Source organism: Sphaeramia orbicularis, chromosome 8 (assembly GCF_902148855.1).
Source record: "Sphaeramia orbicularis chromosome 8, fSphaOr1.1, whole genome shotgun sequence".
Lineage (NCBI taxonomy): Eukaryota > Metazoa > Chordata > Actinopteri > Kurtiformes > Apogonidae > Sphaeramia > Sphaeramia orbicularis.
Genome location: NC_043964.1, coordinates 34,864,170 through 34,892,022, shown reverse-complemented (window position 1 = coordinate 34,892,022; position 27,853 = coordinate 34,864,170). Strand labels below are relative to the sequence as shown.

At 35.0% G+C, this 27,853-nt stretch overlaps 3 protein-coding genes across 6 annotated transcripts in view; all 3 read right to left on the bottom strand.

The window, feature by feature from the left end:
• Positions 1-209: 209 nt before the first annotated feature.
• On the bottom strand, positions 210-6,296 carry hirip3 (HIRA interacting protein 3). 4 transcript variants are annotated; one of them, XM_030141065.1, is made up of 8 exons: positions 6,176-6,296; positions 2,496-2,616; positions 2,253-2,397; positions 1,706-2,092; positions 1,447-1,616; positions 1,091-1,238; positions 701-799; positions 210-586 (listed from the first exon to the last, which is right to left on the bottom strand). In XM_030141065.1, the coding sequence occupies exons 1-8, from the start codon at positions 6,250-6,252 to the stop codon at positions 405-407; spliced, it is 1,329 nt and encodes a 442-aa protein (XP_029996925.1). In that variant the 5' UTR covers positions 6,253-6,296; the 3' UTR covers positions 210-404. The 4 variants fall into 4 exon arrangements, with proteins under 4 accessions (XP_029996925.1, XP_029996926.1, XP_029996927.1 ...); XM_030141066.1 differs by having other exon boundaries at positions 1,447-1,613; XM_030141067.1 differs by having other exon boundaries at positions 1,706-2,097; positions 2,261-2,397.
• Positions 6,297-6,491: 195 nt separating this feature from the next.
• On the bottom strand, positions 6,492-11,829 carry LOC115424005 (BTB/POZ domain-containing adapter for CUL3-mediated RhoA degradation protein 1-like). The gene is made up of 7 exons (XM_030141070.1): positions 11,436-11,829; positions 10,216-10,461; positions 9,846-10,015; positions 9,531-9,620; positions 9,189-9,241; positions 8,868-9,063; positions 6,492-7,958 (listed from the first exon to the last, which is right to left on the bottom strand). The coding sequence occupies exons 2-7, from the start codon at positions 10,436-10,438 to the stop codon at positions 7,719-7,721; spliced, it is 972 nt and encodes a 323-aa protein (XP_029996930.1). The 5' UTR covers positions 10,439-10,461; positions 11,436-11,829; the 3' UTR covers positions 6,492-7,718.
• A 2,832-nt stretch (positions 11,830-14,661) lies between these two features.
• The window catches only part of sez6l2 (seizure related 6 homolog (mouse)-like 2), a 49,278-nt gene continuing 36,086 nt past the window's right edge, over positions 14,662-27,853 (bottom strand). Inside the window, exons 11-20 of the mRNA XM_030141064.1 lie at positions 27,727-27,813; positions 24,098-24,236; positions 23,339-23,535; positions 21,447-21,641; positions 19,425-19,619; positions 19,136-19,327; positions 18,966-19,004; positions 18,746-18,863; positions 18,463-18,574; positions 14,662-15,975 (exon numbers count right to left, since the gene is read on the bottom strand). Of these exons, the coding sequence (XP_029996924.1) occupies positions 15,946-15,975; positions 18,463-18,574; positions 18,746-18,863; positions 18,966-19,004; positions 19,136-19,327; positions 19,425-19,619; positions 21,447-21,641; positions 23,339-23,535; positions 24,098-24,236; positions 27,727-27,813 (1,304 nt within the window). The 3' untranslated portion in view covers positions 14,662-15,945. The remainder of the gene's footprint in view (positions 15,976-18,462; positions 18,575-18,745; positions 18,864-18,965; positions 19,005-19,135; positions 19,328-19,424; positions 19,620-21,446; positions 21,642-23,338; positions 23,536-24,097; positions 24,237-27,726; positions 27,814-27,853) is intronic.

Here is a 27,853-nt window from a genome sequence, read left to right as displayed (position 1 = left end):
TAATTCAATCGACTATCGTGATTGTGAAATAAACATGGAACGAATGTTCCATTGTTCGTTTACTTCACATTCCATGTGAAGTAAACGATTTTTTTTAATACAGTTCTACCTGTTACCATTCTCATTGTTAAACTATTGGTTTTGCCTGCTTCAGTAAAAATTAAACGAGCTTTTCTGCTTTGCCCTCTTGTTGAAATAAAACAACTCCATAATAATAAAAAAATTATTTTATTTGTAACAAATAACATGAGATATTAGACATCAGTTACATAAACGTCACTTTTGCTTCAGAAACTTTTATTATTAGAAATAGACTGGATTCATATTCATCATATAACATGCATCTCTACATGCCAGAGCTGTACTTGGACTAAAAACATTCTGAACATTAAATAGAACTTGTATCAGTCACTGTCAGCATCGTCGCTGATGATTCCCTGAAGGCTGCTCCAGTCTGTGGTTCTTCTTTGCGTTTTGTGTGTTTTGTTTTCCTGATCACTATCAGAACCGGAGCTCAAAGTACGCTGGTATGTAGAGGATGGAGACTTCTGTTGTTCATTCAGGACACCCCTCCGTTTAGGTCGACCTGAGGGACAAATCCACACCAGTGGGTCTAAAATTAATGACTGTAACAGTCACTTTAAAATTACAGTATGGACAAAAATGAAAAAGACACACACCGAAATAAATAGGGAGTTACCTTGTGAAAATATTATGTTGTTAACATCAAGCTCAGCTATTTCTTGAGCTCTCTCTCTCTTCATTCTGATTTTCTTGCATTTTTGAATGGATGGGTGACCTGCAGAAAAAAACAAATGGCAACATTTAATGGCTGGTTCCGTGACTGGGCTGAACTGTGTATATTTGTAATGCACAGCTTAATGTACACTAAAACCATGTCGTAATGAACATAAAGCAGACATAAAATAATATCAACCTATAGGCCACATATGCATCTGATAAGGTTTATTGCCTGGGCATGTTGTGCATGTACTGGATCTTGACACTGTACCTACTGTCACCAATGTAAAGGCTGAAATTAAAATCAAAAGAAGAAATACGTGTCTGTTGCAAATGTATTCACACTGACCCTCAACACCAAGATCTTCAAGCTCTTTCTTTAAAACAGCCACTTGGGAGTGAACAGAGTGACAGTTTTCAAAGAGCTTCTTGTAATTACGTCTCACTCCGCATAGAGTGATGTAGTGCTTGAGCCTCGCTACTGCTTTTGTTCCATCCTGTGGACAGAATCAAAGGACATACAGGTAATGAAGAGAGGACGCAGATTTCTGTTTATATTTCTGCAGTCTCACAATAAACACATCATCTTTTATTTTTAAGAGTCATATGTACGCCAAAAACTTGTAGCAAAAAGGTGCACAAACAGGACTGATTCATTTTACAAAACATGTCAAAGGTTGATTCTTCTAATTCTGACTCACTCACCCTTTCACTTTTTGTTTTTTCCTGTTTTGTCACTGCTTTCGTCTTCTTCTCCTTCTTCTTCTTCTTCTTCACCTCTTTCTTTGGTTTGTCAGCTTCTTCATCATCTTCTATAGATGGGAGTGATGAAGAATCTGAGTCTTCATCTCTCTTTTCCACTGTGACACGTTCTTCTGGAAACCATAAGATAAGCTCATATGAATAAAACAACACAAATAGGATTGAACATTAATGTCCAGGATATAAGAGTTTGTATTTATACCCTTTTCATTATTATCGTCATCATCATCATCATCATCTGAAGACTCATTGCTGTCTCTCTTAGCACTCCTTTCTGACTTGCTGTCTGAGTCAGATTCATCTTCACTTGTTTTGCTGCTCTTGCGCTTTCCATTATTTACAGTATTGTCTTTCTTCCTAGTTGGTTCCTTCGGACTGGCGCTGTTCTCTTTCAGTCCATCATCCATTTGTGCCTCTTTTGTTTCCTCATCTGAAGAATCGTCACTGCTAATTTGTCGCTCAGTAGCTTTGTTTGTCTTTTTCTTGGTGGTTTCCGCCTTTTTCTTTGCCCCCCCAGATCCAGCTTTAATTTGCTCTTCATCCTCTGAGGATTCACTTGCAGTTTTGTTTTCCTTTTCATCCTCTGATTCTGATTAAAAACAACAAAAGAAAAGACTTTATCATTACTGTGTGCTGCATGTAACTGCCAAAAACACATCCTACAATTAGTATCACAAACACATATTAAAACATATTTTAACTAAATATATCTAAATACAGAACAAAAAAACTATTCATTCAGAACTCACCTGATGATGAATTTGACACTCGGCGGGATTTTTTTGCTCTGGATTCATCTTCACTCTCAGTCACTACACCATCACTTTCCTCTTCTCTTTTCCTTTTATTTTGAGGTACCTTGACCTCTGAATCACTTCCATTACAGTCATTGTCCTAACAGAAGAAGACATCACATTATGGACTACTGCACTAAAATGACCTCCAAACAAAAAGTCTCACATAAACATGACAGGAGGAGGTAATTCAAATACCTGCATTTTGACCAGCTCCTCCTCAACCACCCGTTTCATGAAATGTTTGGCCTCTGAACTTAATGATTCGTGTCCCACATATTCCAAATACCGGCGTTTCAAAATTCCTATGGTCAGTGTACTGGAATGAGATATAAGAAGGAAACCAGTGTTAAATAATTTGCAGTACATGATTGGGTAAAAACTCTATGCAGAGAGGAGGAAAGGAAAAGGAGGAAATTTGGTTAGTCTGGTTGTAATGATTTTGAGTGGGGTATTTAAATGTCAATTAAAACGTTTTCCATCATTGGGATTTCTAGATTCCAAATTCAATTTCACAACTGTTTATGAAAACAAATATTTTCCAAGTTTATTTCTCAGATGAAGAGATGCAACACTGGTTGGGGTGCATTCTCGTCACTAATACGTAATACCATTAAAAATTAATTTATTCAAAGGCTTGTACAATATCTATGATAGATTAAGCTGACATCTAGCACTTCTATCAGATCACTCTAATTTGTCCCTGTCCTTGTTTGTCTGCTGAAGGAAGAGTAGGCATTGGTTAAAGTTAAACCCTTTGAAGCACATATTATATTTTAATGCATTCTTCCGGTATAATATAAAATTGATATAATATATAAAACAATTCTAGAAGATACATAAACACAGTTACTAGATCAAAATACTCAATTAAGAGGCCTTGAAACACAAATCAGAAATTTGTATTTTTGTTATGCCACTAGGGATGTAATGATATGAAAATTTCATATCATGGTTATTGTGACCAAAATTATCACGGTTATCATTATTATCGCGCTATTGTTTAAATTGTGCTCAAAATGTTCAAAAAGTACTTATACACACACTGAAATAATTTAACCAAGTTGTATTTTGAAAATAAAATAAAACAAAATAATTGGCACAATGTACTTTCTGTTGGCAGAAACATTCAAATATAAACCCTTAGTGATCTGAGCATATTTTGGCCATTTTTCAGTACTTTTGATTTTGCCTTTATATACCATATAAACAAATGTTTACTATACCCATGTTTGGTATCTTTTTTTTCAGCACAACTTCATTTATACCATCTGCCTATTATGTTTTTCACTTTAACCTAATATAAAAAACATAAAAGCCTAGAAACCACAAAAAAAATATATAAAATCCGATTTGAAAAATGTATATAATTTATTGCATAAATAACATAAAGATGCTTAACGAACCTTTTCAAAGACTTTAAAATTATTATTGGTTCCAAATTATATATTGGTTCAAAATATTAGGTATATAAAATTAAAACTGTAATAAATTAAAACTATACTCAAATATTTTACATAAAAGCATAGCTTTACATGTTTTTTTTTTTCCCCTAAAAGTGCGGTAATCAAACATGGTTATCATGATAATTAGAATTTAAACGGTAATACTAACCGTCTGCAATTTTACCACGGTTTATTGTTATTCTGGTAATCGTTACATCCCTATATGCCACCACTATGCAATCACCTTGTCCAGTAAGTCCGACAGCACCCACAAGGCCTACCAAAACTAGGGATGCATTGGCCAAACACTGGTATCGGATCATATTCGCTGAAATTGGTAAATGTTGGTATTGGCATTCAAGATAAAACTTCTTCGATGGCAGTGACTGATATTTATCTCAGTCTCTAATGCGTTATATCAAATATCTTTACATAATTTTGTGCAAGTGAATTTGTTCTTTCATGATAATGCAATCAAGGGCTGAAAGACTTTAAAGTTGTTATATATGAAGATTTCAAAGGAAACAAACAAAAAATAACATTTGTATCGACATCAGCTGTCGTTTTAAATATCTTGATTGACTGAGAATCTGGTAAACAATGCATTCCTAAACAAAACTTATATGTGTTCCATGGCTGAGGCACCAAGCTACAAGAGTCAGTTTTGAAAGAAAGGGACATAGGCAGCAGTCATTTGGATTTAAGTAACAGACACTGAAATGGGTTGTTTTGACTGAGGCAGAAAGACAGGAGAAGACAGGTATGAGGGATGTGTGAGACATTTGGTGGTGACACTTAACATACATTCTGGGGACATGTGAGACTTATACACTGCCTGACCTAAATAAATAAATAAATAAATAAATAAATGAATAAATAAATAAATAAATAAATACATAGGGTAAAAAAATACCCACAATATTATGTTGGATCGTCTTCAGCTTTGATTACAGGACACATTTGCTGTTGCATCATTTATGCCACACAATGCTTATGCAATGTCACAATAAAGTCATAACATTTATTTGCACCCAGAGCTGCCTTATTATTTGGCCAAGATCTTGTATTGATGACGGGAGAAATGGACCGCTATTTAAAGTTTTCTCCTGCAAATCCCAAAGAGTCTCAATGGGGTTCAGGTCTGGACTCTGTGGAGACTAATCCATGTGTGAAAATGAGGTCTTGGGCTCCCTACAACACTGATGAATCCCAGGCCAGCATTCTCCAGTCTTTATGCTTTCATGCAAATTAAATGTTGTTTATGAAATGAGAAGCTACTTGCTGCACCAGTTAAATAACTTTCTACCAGCCAAACTGTATCAATCAACTATCCAATAGAAAGCTCATTTAAATCCAAGTGAACACTTTTTATGGTCAGGATGTGTATTCACTTATTTAACCCTTTGATGCATGAATTATGAGAACCTTAGTTTTTTTTTTTTTTTTTCCTGAATGTTTTTATTCCTCTTTAGGCATGAAAAAACAAACAATGTAATTGTAAAATTTTTAATGAACCTATTTTTTATGGAGTTACAAAAATGTCCACTCAGCTGGACACCATGTTTTTAATTTCTGAAGCAAAGAAACATGCATTTAAAACTCAATATCAGAAAGTGATAATCTGTGTGAAAACTATGAAATAAAAACATTTTTAATGCAGCTAATCTGATGTTTTGTCACATTTTAACATACACTAATACTAGTTATTACTCACTTCACGGAGATAATATGCAAAAAAAACAAAAAAACAATTGCTAAATACAGTCTAATAACAACCAGCAATTGATTTACACTTAAATATGTTACTGTAGATCAGGTTTATCAAGAACAACAAAGTTACAGTAATGGTATGAATTACAGTGTATGGGATGGTGCATAAGTGTCCACTGTGTTGGCTGATATGGAACTAAAACAACAAAATCCATGAATATATAAGAGGACAGCTTTGAATAGCTGTCCACTGTAGTGACCACTATGCATGAAAGGGTTAAAGGGATACAAAAGGTACCCTATATATTCTGAAGCAGACCCATAAGAGGGGGCAAAGGCAAATAGGCCACAGTTAAATTAAAAATATTGTGGCAGTGTTGTGGTTTACTAACATTAAACAATGACATTTTCTGACCAGCAGGTGTGGTCTGAAAACTGTCACCAACATGACTAACTCTGAAAGGTTTGACCGAACTAAAATCTGGTAGGATTGCTAAATTTATTTTTACAAAGTCCTGTTACTATCTACCAGGTCAACACTAGTAACTTATTCAAATGATCTACATGCAAATTATTTAATTTGTTGACAGTGAACAGCAGAACATGGTAAGTTAGCCACTACTAAGTCTTATCAAAACACATTGGTACTTTGCTAACTAAAGCTCTTAGACCTGGGCTAATTTTCAACTATTGCTGACAAATTAGATGTTCCAATAACTGTACCTGAGGTCTGGCTCATCGCGGAGCTGACGGCGCACAAATTTACGGATTGTCTGCGACTCTTTCTCGGACACCTTCATTTTATCGTATTATTTCTGTTTGGCGGGGACGGAATCAACCCTGGTACGCACCCGGAAGTGACGTCACGACGCATACACGTAAACTGCCCCGACAAGTGCCAGTTTTGTACTCATTTGACAAGTTTTTTTTGACCTACTTTTCACTAAAAATGGCGCTGTAATTTTATCACCATTTGCTTATGTAACGTGTAGTTATTTTTCCCTTTTACTTCAGAAAATGAAAAAAAGTCAGACAGAAGCCAAGTTTCACAAGTATTTTATTAAGAATTTTCCCATGACCACAACAGGACGGAAGTGACATTAGTGCAATATTTAACGGTGTTCCAAAGGTGATTTTATAAAGGGTGTCAGAGAAACATATTGCTCTCATTCATTGTTTCTTTTTATCAGTATTCAGTGTTTTGGTGTGCACAGAACACCAGTGAATATGATCAAGAAAACTCCCAAAATTGCCCTGAGGGAAATAAAAACACCATTCATTATTATTTGCCTTTATCATCACAGTATGGCCAATTGTTTTGAAAAGATTTCAGTGGATTGTTTAAGACATAAAGTGAAAAATTAAAGATCATGGCTCAGAGTAATAAGCAGTTTCAACAAGATGGTAGAAAGGTCACGGTACCGTTTGAAACAAAGTAAAAATAGAAATTCACGATTTAGTCATTTACATGAGCAAATTGCAAAATGGTTGAGTGCATCATCTCCAGTCAAAAATGACAACTCGCATGTTAACACAAAGATTGCATACAATACAAAAGTTAAATACCAAACAATAAATTAGGTTCATAAATTAATTTGATAAAAAAAAAAAAAAAAAAAAAAAAAAAAAAAAAAAACATCTTGAAGCATCAGCAGTAATAATTTAAATACAGAAAGCAGCTGTTCAACAATGTCATCTGTTGTCAGCGTCACTAAAAATGGCTACTCTGTTTTATTCCAGTGTTAAGCTAAACTCAAATACCTTCCTCTGTTCATCACAGTCGGGCAGCATCTTAGTCCAACTTAAAAAAAGGCAACAGATGTTTCACAACCTGATCAAGTCAAACACAGAAGGCTTCCAGTGCATATTATTAACACACACACAGTAGCGGGCCATGATCTCTGAGGTTAATCCAATCTGTTGGCTGGAAGTTGAGCTTTGAAGCCCTTTCAGTAACTTTCATAACATCTGCAAAATATTTATGCCAGTTCCATGTCCCAAGTAATTTTACACAGTTCCTATTTAAATAATGTACATCATTCATTTTCATGTAAACAGAAGCAATTTTTCATCTTATTTATAAATCAGTCATCCAACTCCATGTGTGCAGTGAAATCTAAAGACATGTAATGAAATAACTACCAATCTATTGCTATGATGGACCATCTCATTCTGCAAGCACCCAAAAAACCCCAGAACAAAACAAAACAAAACAAAAACAAAACATACATGACGTCACTCTCCCATGCTTTACACCTTCACATCTTTAGTCTTTGTACACAGTTTGTTGACCGTGCCCTCTTTCATCATGCATTATATGCCTCCTCACGTGGATCCGTCTTACTCGCCTGTCTCCGCCCACAGCACCCTCCTCCTCTGACTGGCCAGTTCCCAGTGATGATCCAGAGCCTCTTGAATCTAAAAGGTGGATGCCTCCAGATCTGCTGTTTTCATAAATGAGGATATTGAGGGTTTCTTCAAAGATTCGAGCCTCTGGAAACTCAACCTGAAAACACAGAGTTTCAGATTAAGTTGTTTTGCTGTATCAAAGTAACCAAGTGTAAGTCACATTTTGCTGAGAAACATCAGTGACCTTAAGTTTCACTGTGGTGTTTGACCCTGGACACTTCATATAAAAGTTTTAGGAGTGTAATTACAGCGAGACATGTATCATAATAAATATTTTTGTGCCATTGGTGATTATGGTGCCAATGATGAATGGTTATTTTAAGTGCACTGATAAAAAAAAAAAAACCTGACAAACCCATCACTGCTGACACTGAAATTGGACTTGTAGGAAAGGAGAAAACATATTTTGCTCAACAGTCCAACTTTTCTAGGCAAAATTACAACCCCAAATAATAAATAGTTGCAAAAGCACTGCAAATGCCCATTAAAAATAATGCAGTAATATTAAAATGTATTTTAAGTTTAATTGTTGACAGTATTAATAACATTTCATGTTTTGTCTGGTTGACTTCAGTTCATTTGTAAATATACCAAAGTCAGAATTATAATCACCTGTTTAAATCACCCTTTTGAATTCACATTGTTATTTGATTTTGTCTCATCATTAGTTCTACATTGTGCCATTCTGACTTTTTCTTGGATATGCTGCAGCATGAATGTGAAGAAAGGTTGCGCATTTCCAAATAAAATGAATCTAACCATAAATAAATTGAAAAATGCTGTGTTCATACTGTCTAAAATGAAATACAGTTCAAATTTATTTTAATATCATTGCATTTTCTAAATTTGGAATTTCCACATTGTTCCCACCATTTCTTAGATGGGGTTGTGTATTATTAGATTATTATTAATATTATATTATTATTACTCAGAGTATATTTAAGACATTTTATAAAGTGACTGGAGGGAATCTTTGAGGAGTGACTCCACATGTTGTCATACTTACTTTGGTTTGCTTCTTCTCTGTGGCGTAGACAATGGAAGTGCAGCATACTTCAGCAATCTTGCGGCCCTCGCCGTAGAAAGACCAACAGCAAATTTCGTCCCCAAGCACATCTTTCACAAACAGGACGCGGCCATTAAACCGAAGGACAAGTTTGTCAAAAAGCTCAATGTTCTTCAGGAGGTTATCATCCGAGTTGCTGGACAGAGACAAAAAAAAAAAAAAAATTATCACCCACCGAGTGAACGGTTTGGTGTAGCTTGTTAAATAGTTTTTCATACTCTTGGTAGGACACATGCACAACATGTCAACTTTTTTGTTTACCTGGTGTAAGAGTACTTATTGTTTCCTCTGTTGTTCTGGAGCTTCACAACAGGCTTTAGAGATAAGGAAAAAAAGTAGAAAAATTAGCGAGGTAAATGGTGGTAATTTGTAATCCTTTGATTGAAAAAAAATTATTAGCACTGAAGAGTTACATTAGGTGAGTAAAAATGTTTCCACAGGTCGAAATATCCTGTTCTGCAAACTTTGACATGATTTTCCAACGAACATGCATAGTTGGGAAACCTCTCAGAATCAGCAACATGCTGAAGCTGCCTTCTCTGCACAACATTCTGCACATACAGTACGACAGGGGTTGATTTATTTGAATGAAAGTCTGTTTACCTTTCTACAAGTGGCAATCATCCTCTGTTCTTCTTTGGCTGAGGTGATCATCGGGATGCGGCACACGCTTTCAAAGACATCTTTTTGTTTCTGAAGGTGAACAGAAAACCAATATTAAAACAATTTTCTTTTACTACATTAACAATGTATCACTTATACTGTATTGTCAAAAAAAATTAAGTATCTGATTAAATCCACAGATGTTATTAAGACAATAATAACTAAAACAATATTTCAACTTAAATAACATTCATTTTTAAATAACATGTTTATTCTGTTGCAAAGTTTTATGACAACAATATGAAAAATATTTACCTGCATGGCACCGAGGCAATGCTGTACAAGTCCCTGGACACGATAGTACTGGGCCTCCTTCAAAACCTCATCCAGTTCTCTTTGGTCCTCAGGAAGTGGTACTGAGCCATCACGCAGAAAGTTTAAAACCAGTCCAAAATGTCGACCACACCTATCCAGAACTACCCAACCTGTGACGGGAAAATATGATGAATGACTGAAAGAAATACACAGTAAGATATAAGAGTGAAGCATAATGGAATGATTCATCACTACAATCAATTTTATTTAATATTATACGTGCAATAGATAAAAGTCCACACAACTGCCATCTAAACAATAACAATGCAGTTTCAGCAGGAAGGTTAGTACTCATCACTTAGACACTCACCCTCAGAGTCTATAGTGACCTCAGTGCCTCCATTGCATATGCTCCGCAACAGACTCTCTTCCTTGCTCAAAGTCTGGACAGTTGTATAATGTAGTGAGCCGCCCACATTTAATTTGACGTACTTGCTCCCCAGCAGACCCCGACTTCTGTGCTCCTCTGTGCTTTGACAGGCAGACTGAATAGAGCCGGCAGCATGACTGCCAACCGAAGCCTCAGCAGACATGGAGCTGAAGAGTCACTTCCTGACTGTAAAGCAGACAAACACATAAAAAAAACACACCTTGTCGTCACGAGTGAACATCAGCCCGTTTATAATACAAGTGTACCTAGTGAGCATATGTCTCATTGTGTGGTAACTATACGTCATCATCATACTGTACAGCCCTTTTATCGACTACATCCACAATACTAGCTTGTACAGTATATAGGCATTCTAAATTAAACTGGTATACCTGTGAGATTTTCCTTTTTTTATTTTTTTAAAGATTGAGGTTCTTTCTACTGAAGCTCAGAAGCAAATAAAGCCCCCACCCACTATCTATCTACATATACATATATATACATACATACATACATACATACACACACACATACACACACACACATATATACATACATATATATATATATATATATATATATATATATATATATATATACACATACACACATATAAAATCAAGATTTATGGTTCTAGAATGTAACAATAAATGTTGATATACAAAGAATATGGTTATGGTTACAGAATCGGCACTGCATTGACGTTAATCCTTATTAACAAAAATAATATTTTTCCACCACACCTTCCTCGGGTTCAATGTAAAATTGCACAGAAGACATGTCCATATTACATCTTAACTGCAAAGCAAGTAAGAGAATACCACAACGTGTTTAAGGCCACTACGTTTAAGGTGTGACTGTTTAATATATAACCCCATCCATACATGCATACAGGAAGTATTTTAAGATCAGCTCTTATCTATTAACTAAATTATCGCTCAACAGTATGACTTAAAGTTATCAAATTACCAGATTATGGTCATCCTACAGTGATATAAACCTGAAGACGTTATGAGTATCCGAAATATTGGCAAATAAAAAAAAACCCAACTGCACCACCCAGGCTAAAAACACAGTTAGCTTGAGAGAGATAGCACCGAAGTCTAACATCTGGCTAATATCTGATAATATTAAATTAATTTATAATATATTGCACTTACCACACTTAACATCCAAAGGAGCTGAATGAATGATCGTACCTAAGCTAAGATAGGAAAATGTATACAAGTTTATCAGTTAAAAGTGGCAGAGCAAATCAGACGACTGAAATTACAGCGGAGCTAGCTACCAGTCTGACAGCTCATCTTAATAGCAGCTAAATCAAAGTGGCTAACAGTAGCTCCTCTGTTCAACTACGCATAAAGTCCACGACGTTCTTCTGTGTCCTGTCGTTCCTCGGGGAAGAAAATTAAAAACTCAGCATCAGAAAACATAAACTCCTTACGTAAGAACGGCCAAGCCCATTGCTGGCCATGAAGATAATTTTCCGATGCTAATAAGACAAGCTAGGTTAAATAGGTCAGTCACAAATGAAACTACAGTCTCTTCTTCTGCGGCTTCTTCTACGGTCAATAAGCGCTACATATGCACTTTACTGCTACCCTTTGGACTATAGATGGTAATACACCTCAAAGCATGCATCATGGTGCATGCAAAGAATTTTATAATAATGACATTTTTATGTTGCATTAAACTGTCACTGTATAATGATTATACAGTATCAGTTTAATGTAATATAAAAATGTCATTATTATAAAATTCTTTGCATAGGTTAATTTTGTTAATTAGTTAATATTTGATTCTGAAGCCCAGTCCTACTTTTTCTTAATACTCTCTTTTTTTATTTTATTTTATTTATTTATTTTTAAATTTTTCTTATACAGTCCCTTTTGCACTAAGTGTTTTGCTGATAAATTGAACTGAACTGCTAAACTGATTTTCATTGTTCCTCTGACAGTGACAATCAAGATCTATTCTATTCTATTCTATTCTATTCTATTCTATTCTATTCTATTCTATTCTATTCTATTCTATTCTATTCTATTTTGTGCAGTGTTAGGTGAAATGCATGTCTTGTTGTCTTCATCCAATCCAATCCACTTTATTTATATTGCACATTTAAACAACAAGAATGTTTCCAAAGTGCTGCACATCATAAAAACAATAAAACAATTAAAAGAAATACACTAAAAACAATAAATAAGCACATAAAACTACAATGCTATAAATGAAACAAAAAAGTCAATAGTTAAAAGTAAGTATATATATATATATATATATATATATATATATATATATATATATATATATATATATATATATATATATATATATATATATATGTATATATATATAGATAGATAGATAGATAGATAGATAGATAGATAGATAGATAAAAAGACACAGAGGACCATACAACTCACGCAAAGTTAAAAGCCAGAGAATAAAAGTGGGTCTTAAGTCTTAAGTTGTCTTCATGGTAAGTATTTGATCAAGAGTTTGCTGAGATTTTTACAATATAAAAATAATCTTATATATCGAACCATAGCTTAGCTTAATGATAAGCGTGGTTTACTTTGAGAAATGGTCAGGTCAGCCTCTGTGACATTTGTGCATTTGATTGTTCATTTATGAACTACAACTGTACTTCTTACCAGTCCGATGTTTCCAAAATTCTCAGCTTCAGACACAAAATGATATTTACAAAATGCATGATGAATTAGTATATATGTATATTTTTATAATCTCTACTGCTGTTTCTGGTTCTCTTTTTGTTGCATCCTCTATGATAAATACATTTTATTTTTAATATCATTTAACCTTTTTAGCTCTTTGACTTCTTTGTCTTGTTGCATCTTTTACATCATTTTAATATTGGCACATCTTTGTCCACATTTTAGGTTGTTTAGACCTTTAAGTATGTTGATGTTAACATTTCCGAACACTTCCAGAGAACATTATTCTTCTGTTTTAACCCATAAAGACCCAAACAGCCACTGGTGACCAAAACCATCTACTGATCTAAATTGTTTAATACCTGTTGACCCACTAATCCTATCAATTCATGTAAATAATTTGTATAAAATGCAGTTGTCATCTTTTCATTGCTATCAGATATGACTCATTTGGACATTCAGAGGCTCTGTAGTGAACGTGGAAACACCGTCATCTTCTACAACACTGATTCACCAGTAAAACCCATGGAGTTGGATCAATGACAGTGGATGGACACACTGGGTTTATGTTCAGTTAATGATGGCTTGTGCTGAAAAAAGTCACTTTTTCTTCAGTTTTCTCTATTTTTGATACATTAATCCTCAACTTTACTCTGAGCTTTTATGAATATCTTCATGATTAGTAAATTAAATGTTGGAAAATACCAGATTTTCACACAAAATACAGAAGATAATATTATAATAAATGGTAATAAACCACTTAAGGATGGTTAAATACAGAGAAAAATTCATTTGGGAACTGCCACAAATGTCACACAGGGTCCTTATGGGTTAATTAGGAAAATGATGAATGAATGAATGAATGAATGAATGAATATCATCCTCTGATAGCTGGTGACTCAATAAAAACAGTTCTTTGGTCCTGATGTTAAGTTTAAGAAACAGAACATCAGATCCGTGTTAATCAGAGCCAACATGTACAGTAAATATCAAATTAATGATCATCAATTAAATTAAGACTGATGCAATAATCTTTAAAGGGGTCATATTTTGCTAAACCCACTTTATTAGTCTTTGGTACATTTATTTGTGTATTTGGACCTTAATAGTTCAAATAGTTTGAAGTTGAACCCTCCAGGTGCTGCAAAGCTATCTTTATATTAATTTTGGCAAAAAAATCAGGTGGATTTCTACAACTCGTTTTAATTCCTTCTTAATTTGTTACATCTATAACTAGTTATGTCACAACATTTGCACATATAAGGTCAAGACTTCTGATGAACATTTCTCCGAGTACAACATAATTATTTGTCAGCAGCAGTGGTTGTAGTCCATACTGAAAATATGTCCAAACTTCGAGCCGATTACCTAAAAGGGTCAGTAGTTGGTTGAACGGGACAGAGCAGTACAGCCAACAACCTGGAGGGGGTGGGGCATGAAGTGGCTCATTTGCATTTAAAGTGCCAGAGCTCAAAATGACCTTTCTGGTGTCATAACTCAGAAATAGGTTGAAGATGGGCCTGTGGAGTTGAATTAATGAAGAATTCAGACCCAAGCATAGCATTTACAGTTTATGTAGACCACAGGGAAATGTTTTAAAATGCATAATTCCATTTAAAAAAAATGCAAAATATCACTCCTTTTATGTGTTTTGTCTGTGAACAAATGTAGGTGTTGCTGTCCTTTGTAAAAAATGAGAGGTCACATTTTACACCATTCAACAGAGACTTTATTTCCAGTTCAGCAAATAATTTACTGCCTTCAAAAGAGTGTATTCATATATGAAGCAAAGAAATGCTACTGATGATAAGAGAAGAATTAAGTCTACAAAGCAACAGTCTCAAGATCCTTAATTTGACACAGTGAATGAGACTAAATTCACTGCTCAAACAATCAGTTGTAAATAAATACATAATGCATCACAGCAAGCAGCCAAGTTCGTAATTTTTCATCAACATAGTGCATACAACATCAAATCTGATAACAATGATAACTGTCAGTAACTATAATGATAATGGCAAGATTGAGCAGAAGCAATATAATTTACAATCAGTGCATGCTCTAAGCATAATGACATTCATGTCCTCACCTTTTCTTATATGTCATGTGACATTGGGTGATGATGCACTCCAGAAACAGCAAAGAATAAAAGAAACACTGCCTTTTGTAAACACTATTGCAACAACAGATGAAACACTTAGGGACATTAAATTATTTAACATTATATTTTGGCACTGAATTTTCATTATACTGATAATGAAAATATATAACCTCCCTCCACCAAGTATAAGTGTATATATGAGGCTTATATATATGTGTAATCAAGTATATATATCAACCTCAATCAATATTAAGTCACGTATTTACATTCAGTTTGTGTGTATGTGTGTGTTTTACACAGAAAAAGACAAAGTGAAGAAGAGAGAAAAAGATGGCTGGTCTCAAACTTTTTCTAAAGATGGAAATGACGCTGTTCTTCAGGTTTTATATAATATATAACATGAGCCACATTAAAAGAAAACATTCAGTGTGTGCATGTGTGCGAGTTTGTACTGTATGCTCATGACCGTAACTTTTGATTGTTACAAATAACGTATTGCCAAGTTTTTGTATGTTTTGGCCTCATAGTAGTTGAACTTAATAAATACATGTAGTTCCCTTTACCCTATTTTCTTCTCCTGTTCTAATGCCTCACATGTTGTTTCACATTTTTTCTTTGTCAATTTCATACTCATCATAAGGCACCAGTCCTAATGAAACAGAAAGAAGGATCCACGATTGGCAGACCATAATATAAGTGCAACGAAATCAAAATAAAGCACTTTCACAATGTCATGAAAACACAGAAAGATAATGTAAAATAAATAAATAAATAAATAAAGGGTAAAAGGGGAGTGAGGCCTTGTAATATTAAGGAATTTGTCTTCCAATAGAATTTAAATCTTTCTGTGTTTTTTTTTTTTTTTTTTTTAACTCTCACCCGGACTTTTTCCCTCTAAATGGATACCTCATACTCCCGCGTATCCTGTAGTCAGAGGAAGAAAACAATCAGTTAAAAAACAGTTCAATAAAATGTCTTCTAACATCTCTTAACATATACAGAGGTGAAGTCCTACCCTTCCAGTGTGTCCTTAAGGGTCTTCATATGAAAAACACCATCAATATGATGGTTAGTTTCTTATAAGAGATGAAATTCAGTGTTTCCTCCAAGATCCAAACAGCCATCAATGACCAAAGGTATCTACTGATCTAAAATGTTTCATGAAGTTTGAATCACTAAGCTTATCAACACAATGAAATAATTCAGATAAAATACAGATTCTCAGCTTTTCATCATCATCAGATTAGACCTATTTAGATGTTCAGAGGTTCCGTAGTGAACGTGGAAACATTGATATCTTCGGCAACATTATTACACCAGTAAAAAGTATGTAATTTGACAATTGACAGTGAGTGTAAATGTTGATTTTTATGTTAGGTTTTGCTGAAAAAGTCAAGTCTTTGTTAGTATGTTTGCAATATAATGATCGGTAAATTTAATATAGGAAGATACCTGATGCAAGTGGCATCATCTAAATGCAGAGGGTAATATTATGGATAAAATGGTGATTAATCACATAAGAAATATTACATGTGGAGAAAAATTGATTTGGAAGTTGCCAAAAAATAGTTCTAAGTCTGTAAGGGTTAAACATGTGCAAAAATATTAACATAGCAATAGAAATGACCATGTGCAGTAAACACTGGTCAAACCCTTTGTAATTATATTTTACGTATATGGGCACCCATGTATATTCCTTAGTTTTAATGATAGTATGTTTGTTTGTGAGTAGTTTTGAAAATAGGAATGCAATGAGGTTGTACCACATAAGAAAATTTAAGGACTTTGGGGTGAACCACTAAATTCTTGAGATGTTGTACAATAATCTGATAGAAAGCATATTGAAAGTGTCTTTTAACACGGTAGGTTGTTACAAACACTTGGATGTTAAATGCAGAGAGAGGTAAATAGTGCAAGAAAAATAATCTGGAATCCACAGAAGATGCTCTAGACATAACAAGTGATGTGTTTCATCTAAAGAACTCCGACTGAGAAGCACAATTACAATTTCGCTGTTAAATTGCTGAACTAGGTTATTTGCCTCCAGTCATGGACAAGGTCTTTTTTTCATTGCTGATTAAGATTTTTCTACAAATTCTGTTTCTGTAGCTTTTAATTATAGCATGTTTCTTTGTGTGGAACCAAGTGACATCATCCTAACATTCTCTCTTCTCTGAGCTGCCAGTGATGTCTCTTAAGCTTCAACAAGATCAGAACTGTAGTAATTTTCACCTCTTGTAGTAGTTTTTTATTTGTTCTTGCAGAAAAGGTGAGGTGTGTCAAAAAAGGTGGTGTGTATCAGGTCCAGTTCACTGAGTTATCTCTAGTTGGTATTTTACTACATTTACCATAAACTGCAGCTTTTTTGATGGTTAAAATGACAAGTATCATATGAGTGACTAATAGCATAATTCTCACATTTACAGCTATGGAAAAAATTCAGAGACCACTGCAATTTCCTGTGGAATCAGCATGTGTGTATGTATGACAGCCATTCCATTCCTGTGTCTGTTGTATTCCAACACAAGCACACCTTATTCTACTGAATAAACACCTGATCTATGTCTTATTTAAGAAGGAGAAATATAAGCACCACTACTGTGGCCATCACTATCTTCTTACAATAGGCAAAAACAGTGCTATTAATACTGTAAAAGTAATTGGAATCAAGAAATAACTATTGAAAACTACTGGACAACTGCTCTGACAATGTTCCCAAATTCGGAGGACTGGTTTTTCTATCAGGACAATGCTCCTGGCCTCAGCTTGGTCAATAAGGGTGTGGATGATGGACCACCAGATGAAGACCTGTCAAGGCCAGCCCAGTCTCCAGACCTGAACCCACTTTGAAAATTTCTGGAGGAAGATGGATGGTCACAGCCATGGAACATTACTGAGCTTCTTGAATTTCTATGTCAGCAGCTGCATAAAGTCATCCAACAGCAATGGAGGAGAGCCAAGACACGTGAAAGCTGTCATTGAAAATCAGGGTTTTTCCACCAAATATTGATGTCTGAACTTTTCCCAAGCTACAACATTAGTATTGTGTTGTTTAGAAATGAATATGAACTTGTTTTCATTGCATGATTTGAGGTCTGAAAACACTGCATCTTTTGTTATTTTGACCATGAGTCATGTTCTGCAAATACATGCTCTAAATAACAATATTTTTATTTGGAATTTGGGAGAAATGTTGTTGGTGGATTAGAGAATAAAACAAACATGTTCATTTTACTCAAACATACCTATAAATGGTAAAATCAGAGACAGTGATCATTCTGCAGTGGTCTCTTATTTATTCCAGAGCTGTATATCTCTTTGCCCGAGTCTAGACGTAAGGTCCGGTGGGACACACTAGAAAAGGTTGGACTTCTCTTCTCTAGCACAAAAAGTACTTTGTCTTTTACTCACCCCTGCCTCATAAAGAGGGTTGTTGAAGTCAGACTCCACTGTAATGGGACTGTAGGAGTGTGTGTGAGACAGAGATTTCCAGAAGAGCGGCTTCCATTCTAATCTGCAGATGCTATAGGTGAGAAAACAACGTTATTTTTGACATATTAACCGATGAATCCCCTTTACCTATCAATGTTATCTGACGAAGAGGATAGAATTAGAAATATAAGCAGTTATAGCCTATAAGTAAAGTATACACTGAATCAAAAATGATGTTGCTTTTGTTATTCAGGGTACTTACTTTGTATAGTACATGTAAATTCCTCCAATCAGGAGTATGACCAGGATGATCGGCAGAATTATTGCCAAAGCGATATTCTCACTCAGGATCTGATGGGATGGCTCAAATGACTGGGACACTAGGAATGGATAAAATAATGTGTAAAACCTGCTCTGTATATTTGACGCGATTATTGACCTAAGATAACAAAATAGAAGAAGAAGAAGAAAAGAAAACTCACCTTCTAATTTACGATCATCCAAAAGTTCTTCATATGCCACTATTTAAAATGTAAAGAAAGAGGACATAGTTTTTTTATAATATACCTGCCAGTCCTAAATGAAGTTTTAAGATCTAAATAGTATATTTTATGCTCTATTATTAGAACAATGCGGTATGTTCTAACTTTACCTTTGCAAAACGGTGGCGGGCTGTTCCACTGAGACGGATGACCAGGAACACAGCTGATAATAACCTCGCCAATAAGTTCATAGCCCTCATAGCAGAAGAAACGCAGGGTTTCTCCCGCCTGGTAACTGTGCTTGTATAAGGTCTGGTAGCCATTGTCTGGGACGCCGGGGTTCGGGCACGGGTCATATTTCACTGTTCAGAATGACAGGATCAGACGACGGTCACATATTTACACTTGATTTCAACTTACTAACAGGTAAATGTGGAAGACGGCTGGACAGGGACTTACAGACACACTTTGGGCTGCGGTCGCTCCACTTTGGGGTACCAGTGTCTCGTCCATGGCAGGAGATTTGGCTGGGACCTTCCAGTTGATAACCCTGGTTACAGGAGAAGCGGACGACAGTTCCGACTGCAAACCCTGCTTCAGGGCGCACTGAACGTGCTCCGTTCACCACCTCACCTGGATCAGGACACTGCTGGACTGTAGGGGAAAAAGAAGACACATAAGAGTGATACAGATGCAGATGTATTTTGGATGGGTTTGTTCTCCTTTATTTGTAGGCTGCATAGTGTATGAACAATATGTTTGTACAGTCATGGAAAAAATTATTAGGAAGGTCATCAGAAACAATGGTTATGCAATCAAGCACTACGAGGGCTGTTCAATAAGTTCATGGCCTCACCCAGAACAGAACAACACAGACTGATAATTTATATTTTATTTTTCAACATAATCTCCATTTACAGCAATGCACTTGGTCCATCGATGTTCAAGCATCACTATCCCATCACGAAAGAATGTAACATCCTGTATTATAACAACCAGTATTTCTGGGTGAGGCCATGAACTTATTGAACAGCCCTTGTAACTCCTGTGTGTATCATGTGACTAAAACAGATGGAAAAGAAAACATGAAATGCCTAAAAGCACTGTTTTGGCAGTACAATGCCATAGCTATTGATGTAAGAACTGAAGTGATTTTGGTTATTAAGAAAACCATGGAAACTCAGCTCTTAAATTAAACTCTTATGAGCTATTTTTGTCGGTATCATTGTATTTGTCCAAACAAATGTACTTTTAGTTGTACCAGGCATTAAAATGAACAAGAAACTGAAGAAAACAAGGGTGGTCTAATAATTTTTTCCATGACTGTATGTGTAAAAAAGCGAGCATAGGCACAGACTTGCAGCTGATTGGTTTGTGATTAAGACAACTACCTAAGGAGCCAATATGGTGCTGCTATGATGCAGAGGGAATACTCATGCTCCTGTCGTCTAAACTGGAAAACCTCCAGACTTTAACTCTCTTTGGTTTGGCTCTTTCTTGGTTCAGATTACTGTGGCTATATTTTTTATAGACAGATTTGTTTATTATTTTGTTCTTTGACAACCCTCTCTTCCATCATCTCCTCTGTCCTTTTTTTCATTGTCGATTATAATTCTATCCTGTTTCTTTGTGTGGGAGTAAAGACATTTTTCTAATTCGTGGATAGCAAACCTCAACTTAACCATATGTCATTTTAAAAGCAACATTTTCAAGTGAAGAAAATCACACAGTTTATCATAAAACAGCTAAAGATGTTGCATAAATGATGTTATTTGAACTTTCTCTGTTCTCTGCTCCTTTGCTCTGAGCTGCCAGTGATGTCCCTGAAGCTTCAACAAGACTAAGATCACAGTGATTTTCACCTCTTTTAGTACTTTTCCAATTTCACTTACTTTTTCACAGAAAAGGTGACAAGGTGATAGGCCTTTTGGTGTTAGTTCTAACTCCTTACACTGCAAAAAACAGCCCTACTAGAAGCCTTGCTACTGGATAATTGTAGCTTACTTTTAGTTGCAATATATTAATATGATGAAAATAGACATATCCTTTAAAATTAGATAATTTGTCTAGGGAAAATCCTGTTTGATAAGATTATTTTTGTTTAAATTCCCTGACACAAGTCTTTATCTTCAAGTATGTTCTTTTATGTCTTTTTGCAAACAATGTTTAATATGAATAAATATGTATAATATATTTATTATATACACACACACACACATATGTGTGTGTATATATATATATATATATATATATATATATATATATATATATATATATATCTCACACGGCTATATTTTATTATTCTGTCTGCTGTTTGGGACATGGGAAAGATGATAATTTTTCTGGTGTGTCTTGGCCACCTCTATATATCACAAAACAAAAAAGAACAGAGAAACAACAGTCACGTAAAAGCCAAATGTTCATACTCCTATACTGTATTTGTTGTTATCTCCTTGGAGAACATGCTGCTGTGTTCCTCACCTTTAACGCAGGTTGGTGGACTGCTGCTCCAGGACAGGTCCCACTGGCAGGTGATGATGTCAGAGCCGCTGATGTCATATCCCGGCTGGCACTGATAGGTCAGCACGCTGCCCCTCACAGGGGACGTGTGGGATGAGCTGATCCAGCCAAACTCGATCTGAGGGAGCGTAGGGCAGGTGTCGTTTGGCTCAACCTCTGCACAACACGGAAAGACACAGGGAAGCAGGTTGGTCATGACCTCGTCCTCAAACATGACACAACTTTTTTTTATGCAAAAGAATGTGCATAGTGTATTGATGAATGTATAAGGCATTTACTTGAGTACAAATTCGAGGTACTTAGACTTTACTCTAGTAACTCTATTTATTACAACTACTACATCTCAGAGGCAAATGCTATACTTTTTCCTCTACTACATTTGTCTGACTGGTTCATATACAGCAGGGGGATCAAACTCATTTTTGTTCAGGGGCCATATTTAGCCCAATTTGATCTCAAGCAGGCCAGACCAGTAAAATAATGACTCAATAACCTATAAATATTGACAAATCCAAGTTTTTCTTTTTGTTTTAATACAAAAAAAAAACCCCAATTAAATTATGAAAATAGTTGCATTTTACAAAAAAAATGTGAAAAAACTGAAAAAACAGAAATTTCATTTGAAAAATTAATGCAATTTTAACAATATTATGCCTCGATTTAGTATTTATACATGTACATTACACACAATGTTACATAAACATTTGCGAACAGACAGAATATTGTTAAAATTTTGGAGTTTGGAACTAAAATTTGAACAATTTCTACAATATTATATCTCTTATTATTAACACAACTACAGATCACAGTGGATCCATAAATGCACAAAACATTTAGTAACAGGCAGAATGTTGTTAAAATTGCACATTTCAGGTTGTTCATGTTTGTTTTTATTTATGTATTTATTTGCATTTTATTGTGAAAGAATAGTTTTGCAAATGTAAATATTTTCACAGTGTAATGTGAAAATTTGTAGTTGTCATTTTTTATGGGTTATTGTGTTGTTATTTTTATTGTAGATCACATTGGTTTGTATGTGGAACCTGAACCAAAATGATTTGTACAACCTTGACTGTTCAGGTTAATTTTTGCACTTTCATCCTGGAACCTTTGGCTTTGGATTTGGCCCCCGGGCTGCATGTTTGACACCTGTGATATACAGTTTTTCATTCCCTTCTTGTTGAGAGAAAACCATGTATCTGCACACATGTTGATTCTGAATTATTGTTAATCTTAATGATTAACTGTTCTCTTAATAGGTTGAGAATATTTTACCCCTTTTTATTTACTTAAACTCTTTAAAAACTTTCACATATTATAGAATAAGTATATGTATAGAACTATAAAATATAAGTAAAAAGTGTATGATAAAAAAAAGATACAAAAACTGTACAAGGGACCAAATAGTATACAGTATCAACACAAAGACCAAATATTCATGATTTGGGCTGAAAATTTCTTATAAAGCTCTGGTCTGCATCATTTGTAAAACAGTTCACACTGAGGCAAAGAGATAAGATGGTGTATCATTTCCATAGCGATGACGATGATGATGTCTTAATATATGGATGAGGATGAGGATAGTATTTTACTTACTACAGCTGCTTTTCTGGTATTAATGAAATAGTGAAAACATTAAAAAAAGATTGATATTGCCTCTACAGAGCAGAGAAAACATGCACTATCAATACACTTTTTATCATGCGAGCAGCTGATAATAAGGCTAACAGATGAGCAACAGCCCATAAATGCAGAGGAAAATACATACAACATAGACTCAATGTTCCAAAACCATCAGTAATCTTGGTTTAAGTAAAAAAAAAATCATAAATGAGCTCCACAGGTCCACTCACCACGATAATGGATGAGGAAACCTTGGCTGAAGATGAAGCTGGAATCATCTGGATCACTCTGAAACTGAATGGTGACCTCTGACCCTCCAGACACCACCTGGAAGCGCTGTTTGGAGCCCAGGTACTGCCCGATCACATGGGACATCAGATCACGGCCGTCGAACACAGTCAGCACATCAGTGTGGCGGATATTTAAGCTTGAAGAAAGAAACACAAGTATGAAAAGGAATAAGGTTTAAAATCCACAGGGATCCTGTTGTTTATGGAAAACAGTCCACCCATTCTGCGCTTTTTTATTCGTCAGTACAATGTACAGAAAGGAAAAGCAGCAGGTTATGTAAAACCTGCTGCTTTACAAAGGATCTCCAACTGATCCATTTGTTTTCATCCTTAACATACGGCACTGAAACCCCCTGATGTGCAAGTTTAGAATCTGGCAGTAAGAGGCGATGATTCAACACAGGAGATAAAAACTTTTTTCAATTTACAAAAATGGGTTCTGATTGATTGTAAAATATTCTGTTGCATCACTGGCTCTGTTGAAATAATTATTAAATATATGCAATATCTTCTTGGGCTCTTTGTCAATTAGAAAATAAGGGCAACATCTGCAAGGCACTCGAGGGATTATGACACAGTATTTGCACGGTTACTGCGTTTTGTAATTGCTTCATGACAAATGTTTAAGGGAGAAGGCAGTACGTTAAACGCGGGTTAGTTAGCATTTAATTGCAAGCTATTTAAAACAGCAGTACTCACATGTGGACATCCAGTTCAATGCGTTTCTCCTCATTACCGTGGATCTGCCATACACAGTCTAGACCCTTGGAGTAGCTCTGGGGCCAATCAGGAGACAGGATGGTACCCGAGGGCTCGGTCAGTTCTCCTCCACACAGAGCTAAGAGTGAAGATGAACAAAAAACAGGTATAATTAAAAAGATATAGGTGATATAATTAAAAAAACAATAGAAGCTGCATAGAAATTAATTATAAATGGAGCGATTCAATAAATAAAAATTAAAACACATTAATCACTTTGCATAGGCATCAGTCCAAATCTGTTTAAAATGACAGTCAAAATGACTATTAGAAGACAAGATCTGTATTGGTTCATAAATCTCATAAGTCATTTTTATTGTATAGAACTGTATGTCCTACATTATTTGAAATATCATTGGATAATACATAACCAAATGCTATCACCTGAAAACCTAAACCTAAAATTGTCCAAAAGGAATGTATTTCTATTGGGTAAATTTGACCTGATGGTTGTTATAGGTATGAACATACACACAGTTAAGCCTGACATTATTCATACCCCTGTCAAAGGAGTTTTTGATTTTTCTAATTTATTTAATAGCTCTCCACCAAACAAAGGGGTAGATAATACAATTAGGCCTACAGCCACACACCATTTCATTTTGGATTATAACCCAAACACCTTTTAGAGTGTGATAATAAAAACATCACCACATCCAAATGTATTCAACCCAATCCATCCATTCCAAAAGAGTTCTAGGTAGAACCCTACTGAGAACTTATGAATGGTACTCAGTGAAAGGGTTGCAGCAAGGAACCCTTCCAATCTCAAGGATCAATCTCTGAAGGAAGAGGGTTTTTTTTTTTTTTTTTTTTTTTATACCTTTATTTAACCAGGAAGTCCCTTTGAGATTATGACTCTCTTTTGCAAGGGAGACCTGGCCAAGGTAGCAGCCATACAAAGTCCAAACAACATAAAACACATACATGATACACAATGAACAATAAAACACAAAGACTCATAAAGACTTCTGTAATAAACTTGTGTAATTACAGGAATTGTTTGGAGGCTGTTATTGCAAATCGAGGCTTTGGAAATGATTATTGAAACAGGTTCTGAATAATGTTGAACACAATGATATTTGTTTTTGTGTTAAAAATGTTTAAGCTGTAATCCTAAAAAAAAAAAAAAAATTACACATGGATGAAGGTTTTCCAATGTTTCTATTGTTGGTTTTGGGATGAAGAGCTACTGTATTAATGAAAAAGAGAAAAAAAACTGAAATTTTAAATTGACAGGGGTATGAATAATTTTGCGTTTAACTGTAATTTTAATTTGGATTTATCTTGGCTGTTTATTAAAAATATAGTCATGCACAAAAGCAGCTTTGGGTAAATTATACCTGCTGCACAACAATTACAGTTTTAACACTAACCGTGATTCATGAAAGTCTGTCTTTGAAAAAATTTGGACCTATTATCAGTAAATTTTCTTGACACTATTTTTTTAATTTTAAACATGGTTATATCTACAGTTTTGCAAAACTGTAAAAACAGTTTAGTATTTTACAGTGATTTAATTCATACATATCCTTAAAATCACTCATGTTTTGTGTGTTTTTTGTTCATTTTGGTTTGTTTTCTTGATTATTTCAATCACACGTGTTCATTTGGCTGTTGTTTTCTTTAGTCTTATTGATTTTTTTGTTCATTTTCTTTGGTTTCCTGTTGTTTTAAATAAACGCTGGTTTTTCCAACATTAATCAAATCACTTATTCAAATAATTGTGAGTAATATATTAATTAAAAAACACAAAGAGTTTGACAAACTTCTCAAGAACTGTTTAATTTTGCAAATTTAAAATGTTGGTTTGGTGAGAGGTTTTGTGTTACAAACATTTTCCTATTTGGAGATAATTAAAACCCTGAGAAACACACAAACAGCAAAAACCCAAACAAACAAAAAAAAGTTACTATCATCTTCTGTATCAGCTCTTGCTTTTCTGTCGGCACACATATCTCGTAGCATATGGCTTTCTCGATATCTTTCTGTCACTTTAACGCTTGGTTGACATTATAGCACCTGTGTTTTCAGTTGGTCTCTGACTCCGTGCAATATTTCTGCCAGATTCTCTCTTCTACAGCCTCTCTGTTTTCACAGCATGCCAACAAACCAGCAGGTGACACAGTCAGTGTGACTGTAGTCTTCATGTAACGACAGCTTGATGCTCCAGGAACTATTCACACACGTCATAGCTGAGTCTGAACATTAAGGATTCACATTATTTTCTGTCAATTACACGGCAACTGAGTGCAAAATCACACTTGTCTTCCCAGTGCTCATTTACAGGCAGGGTTTAAAACAACTGCAAATGAAAAAAAAACAAAAGAAATCAGAAAGAAAATGGAAGTTAAACCCTAAAATGTCACTGCACATCATACTTTACAGGCAGTACAGACCGCCTCATGCTATGAATGTAATGTAAATGGGAAAAGACATGCATACACTGCTTTTTCTTCATTCATTCATTCATTTTCTGAACCCGCTTTATCCTCACTAGGGTCACGGGGGTCGCTTGGAGCCTATCCCAGCTACATAGGGGCGAAGGCGGGGTACACCCTGGACAAGTCACCAGTTCATCACAGGGCCTGTTTTTCTTTCTTAGTTAATTTATTTGGTGCAACACTGAAATACAGTATCTATCAGATATCTATCGCCCCTAAAAATTGAAGTTAAGTGTATGTAGATATAAATGATAAACAATCTCTTATTTTAGCTGCAAAATACCTATTGAACTGGCTTCATAAAAGAAACACCTATGCAATGGTATGAAGAAGTTTTTAAGGTGTTGCAATTGGAAAGGCTTATGACAACCTTTTTTTGACCTGTAATGGATTACTTGCTCACAGATCTGAGTAAAGTCATTCAGAAAGGGAAGGGTGCATGGGATTTGAGATCAACTTAACAGTACATATATAATTGACTGACTGACGATCACAGCTAATACATGATAGTATGAAGTAATGTTGTATATTATATAAATGCACTATTTTGTCAAATTTATTCAGTTTGCTGTTAGTTTTGATTAGTCCCTCATGTGTTTTTTCTTCTGATCTAAGGCTACTCTTTTCAGTTACACTGGTCTACAAGGAAAATGCTTCCAGAATAAGAGTAATGAAATTTTACCACATGAGAGTCACTGATAAAGAAAAATCAAGTAAAAAATGCTGGTTGGCTGAACTTTCCAAGATACAGCCTTGGGTCAAAATGTGAAATTCAAGAATTAACAAGAGAATGGGTTTGACTCAAAAGGAATATTTGTCTCAGAGCTACAAGATCTACTTCAAAACACTGTCTGCACATTAGAATACGTTCACTTTACAGGTTCTATTTAGTGGAAGATTTATAAAACTATTATATAAATGTACATAAGGCCAATATATATGTGAAATAACACTTAATCATATACCTTGAAAACATCAGCAACCGGCACTTTTGTCATTTATTTCCAATTAATCTTTTTAAAATACGTAAAATTTAGCACATTTAATCTCTGAAGCAAATCATTTCTAAAAAAGCGTAGACCAGTGTTATTTATGATACAACTCAAGCCCACTTCCGAAGCATACCTCTGCACACAGGCTCACTGTCGTTCCAGTGGGGATTGCTGGGATCGACACACTCGATCGTTGCTGAACCTTGTTCCATGACGAAGCCTGGAGAGCAGGTGAAGGTGACTGTGGTGCCCAGCTGATA

Excerpts from the sequence above, each read along its gene's own strand:
- hirip3 (XM_030141065.1), bottom strand. The coding sequence starts at position 6,252 with ATGAAGGTGTCCGAGAAAGAGTCGCAGACAATCCGTAAATTTGTGCGC. Across the intron at positions 800-1,090 it reads TGAAGATCTTGGTGTTGAGG|GTCACCCATCCATTCAAAAA; the intron begins GTCAGTGTGAAT and ends TTTTTTCTGCAG. Across the intron at positions 587-700 it reads CAACATAATATTTTCACAAG|GTCGACCTAAACGGAGGGGT; the intron begins GTAACTCCCTAT and ends TTTGTCCCTCAG.
- LOC115424005 (XM_030141070.1), bottom strand. The coding sequence starts at position 10,438 with ATGTCTGCTGAGGCTTCGGTTGGCAGTCATGCTGCCGGCTCTATTCAG. Across the intron at positions 10,016-10,215 it reads GGTCACTATAGACTCTGAGG|GTTGGGTAGTTCTGGATAGG; the intron begins GTGAGTGTCTAA and ends TTCCCGTCACAG. Across the intron at positions 9,242-9,530 it reads TGATTGCCACTTGTAGAAAG|CCTGTTGTGAAGCTCCAGAA; the intron begins GTAAACAGACTT and ends TTATCTCTAAAG.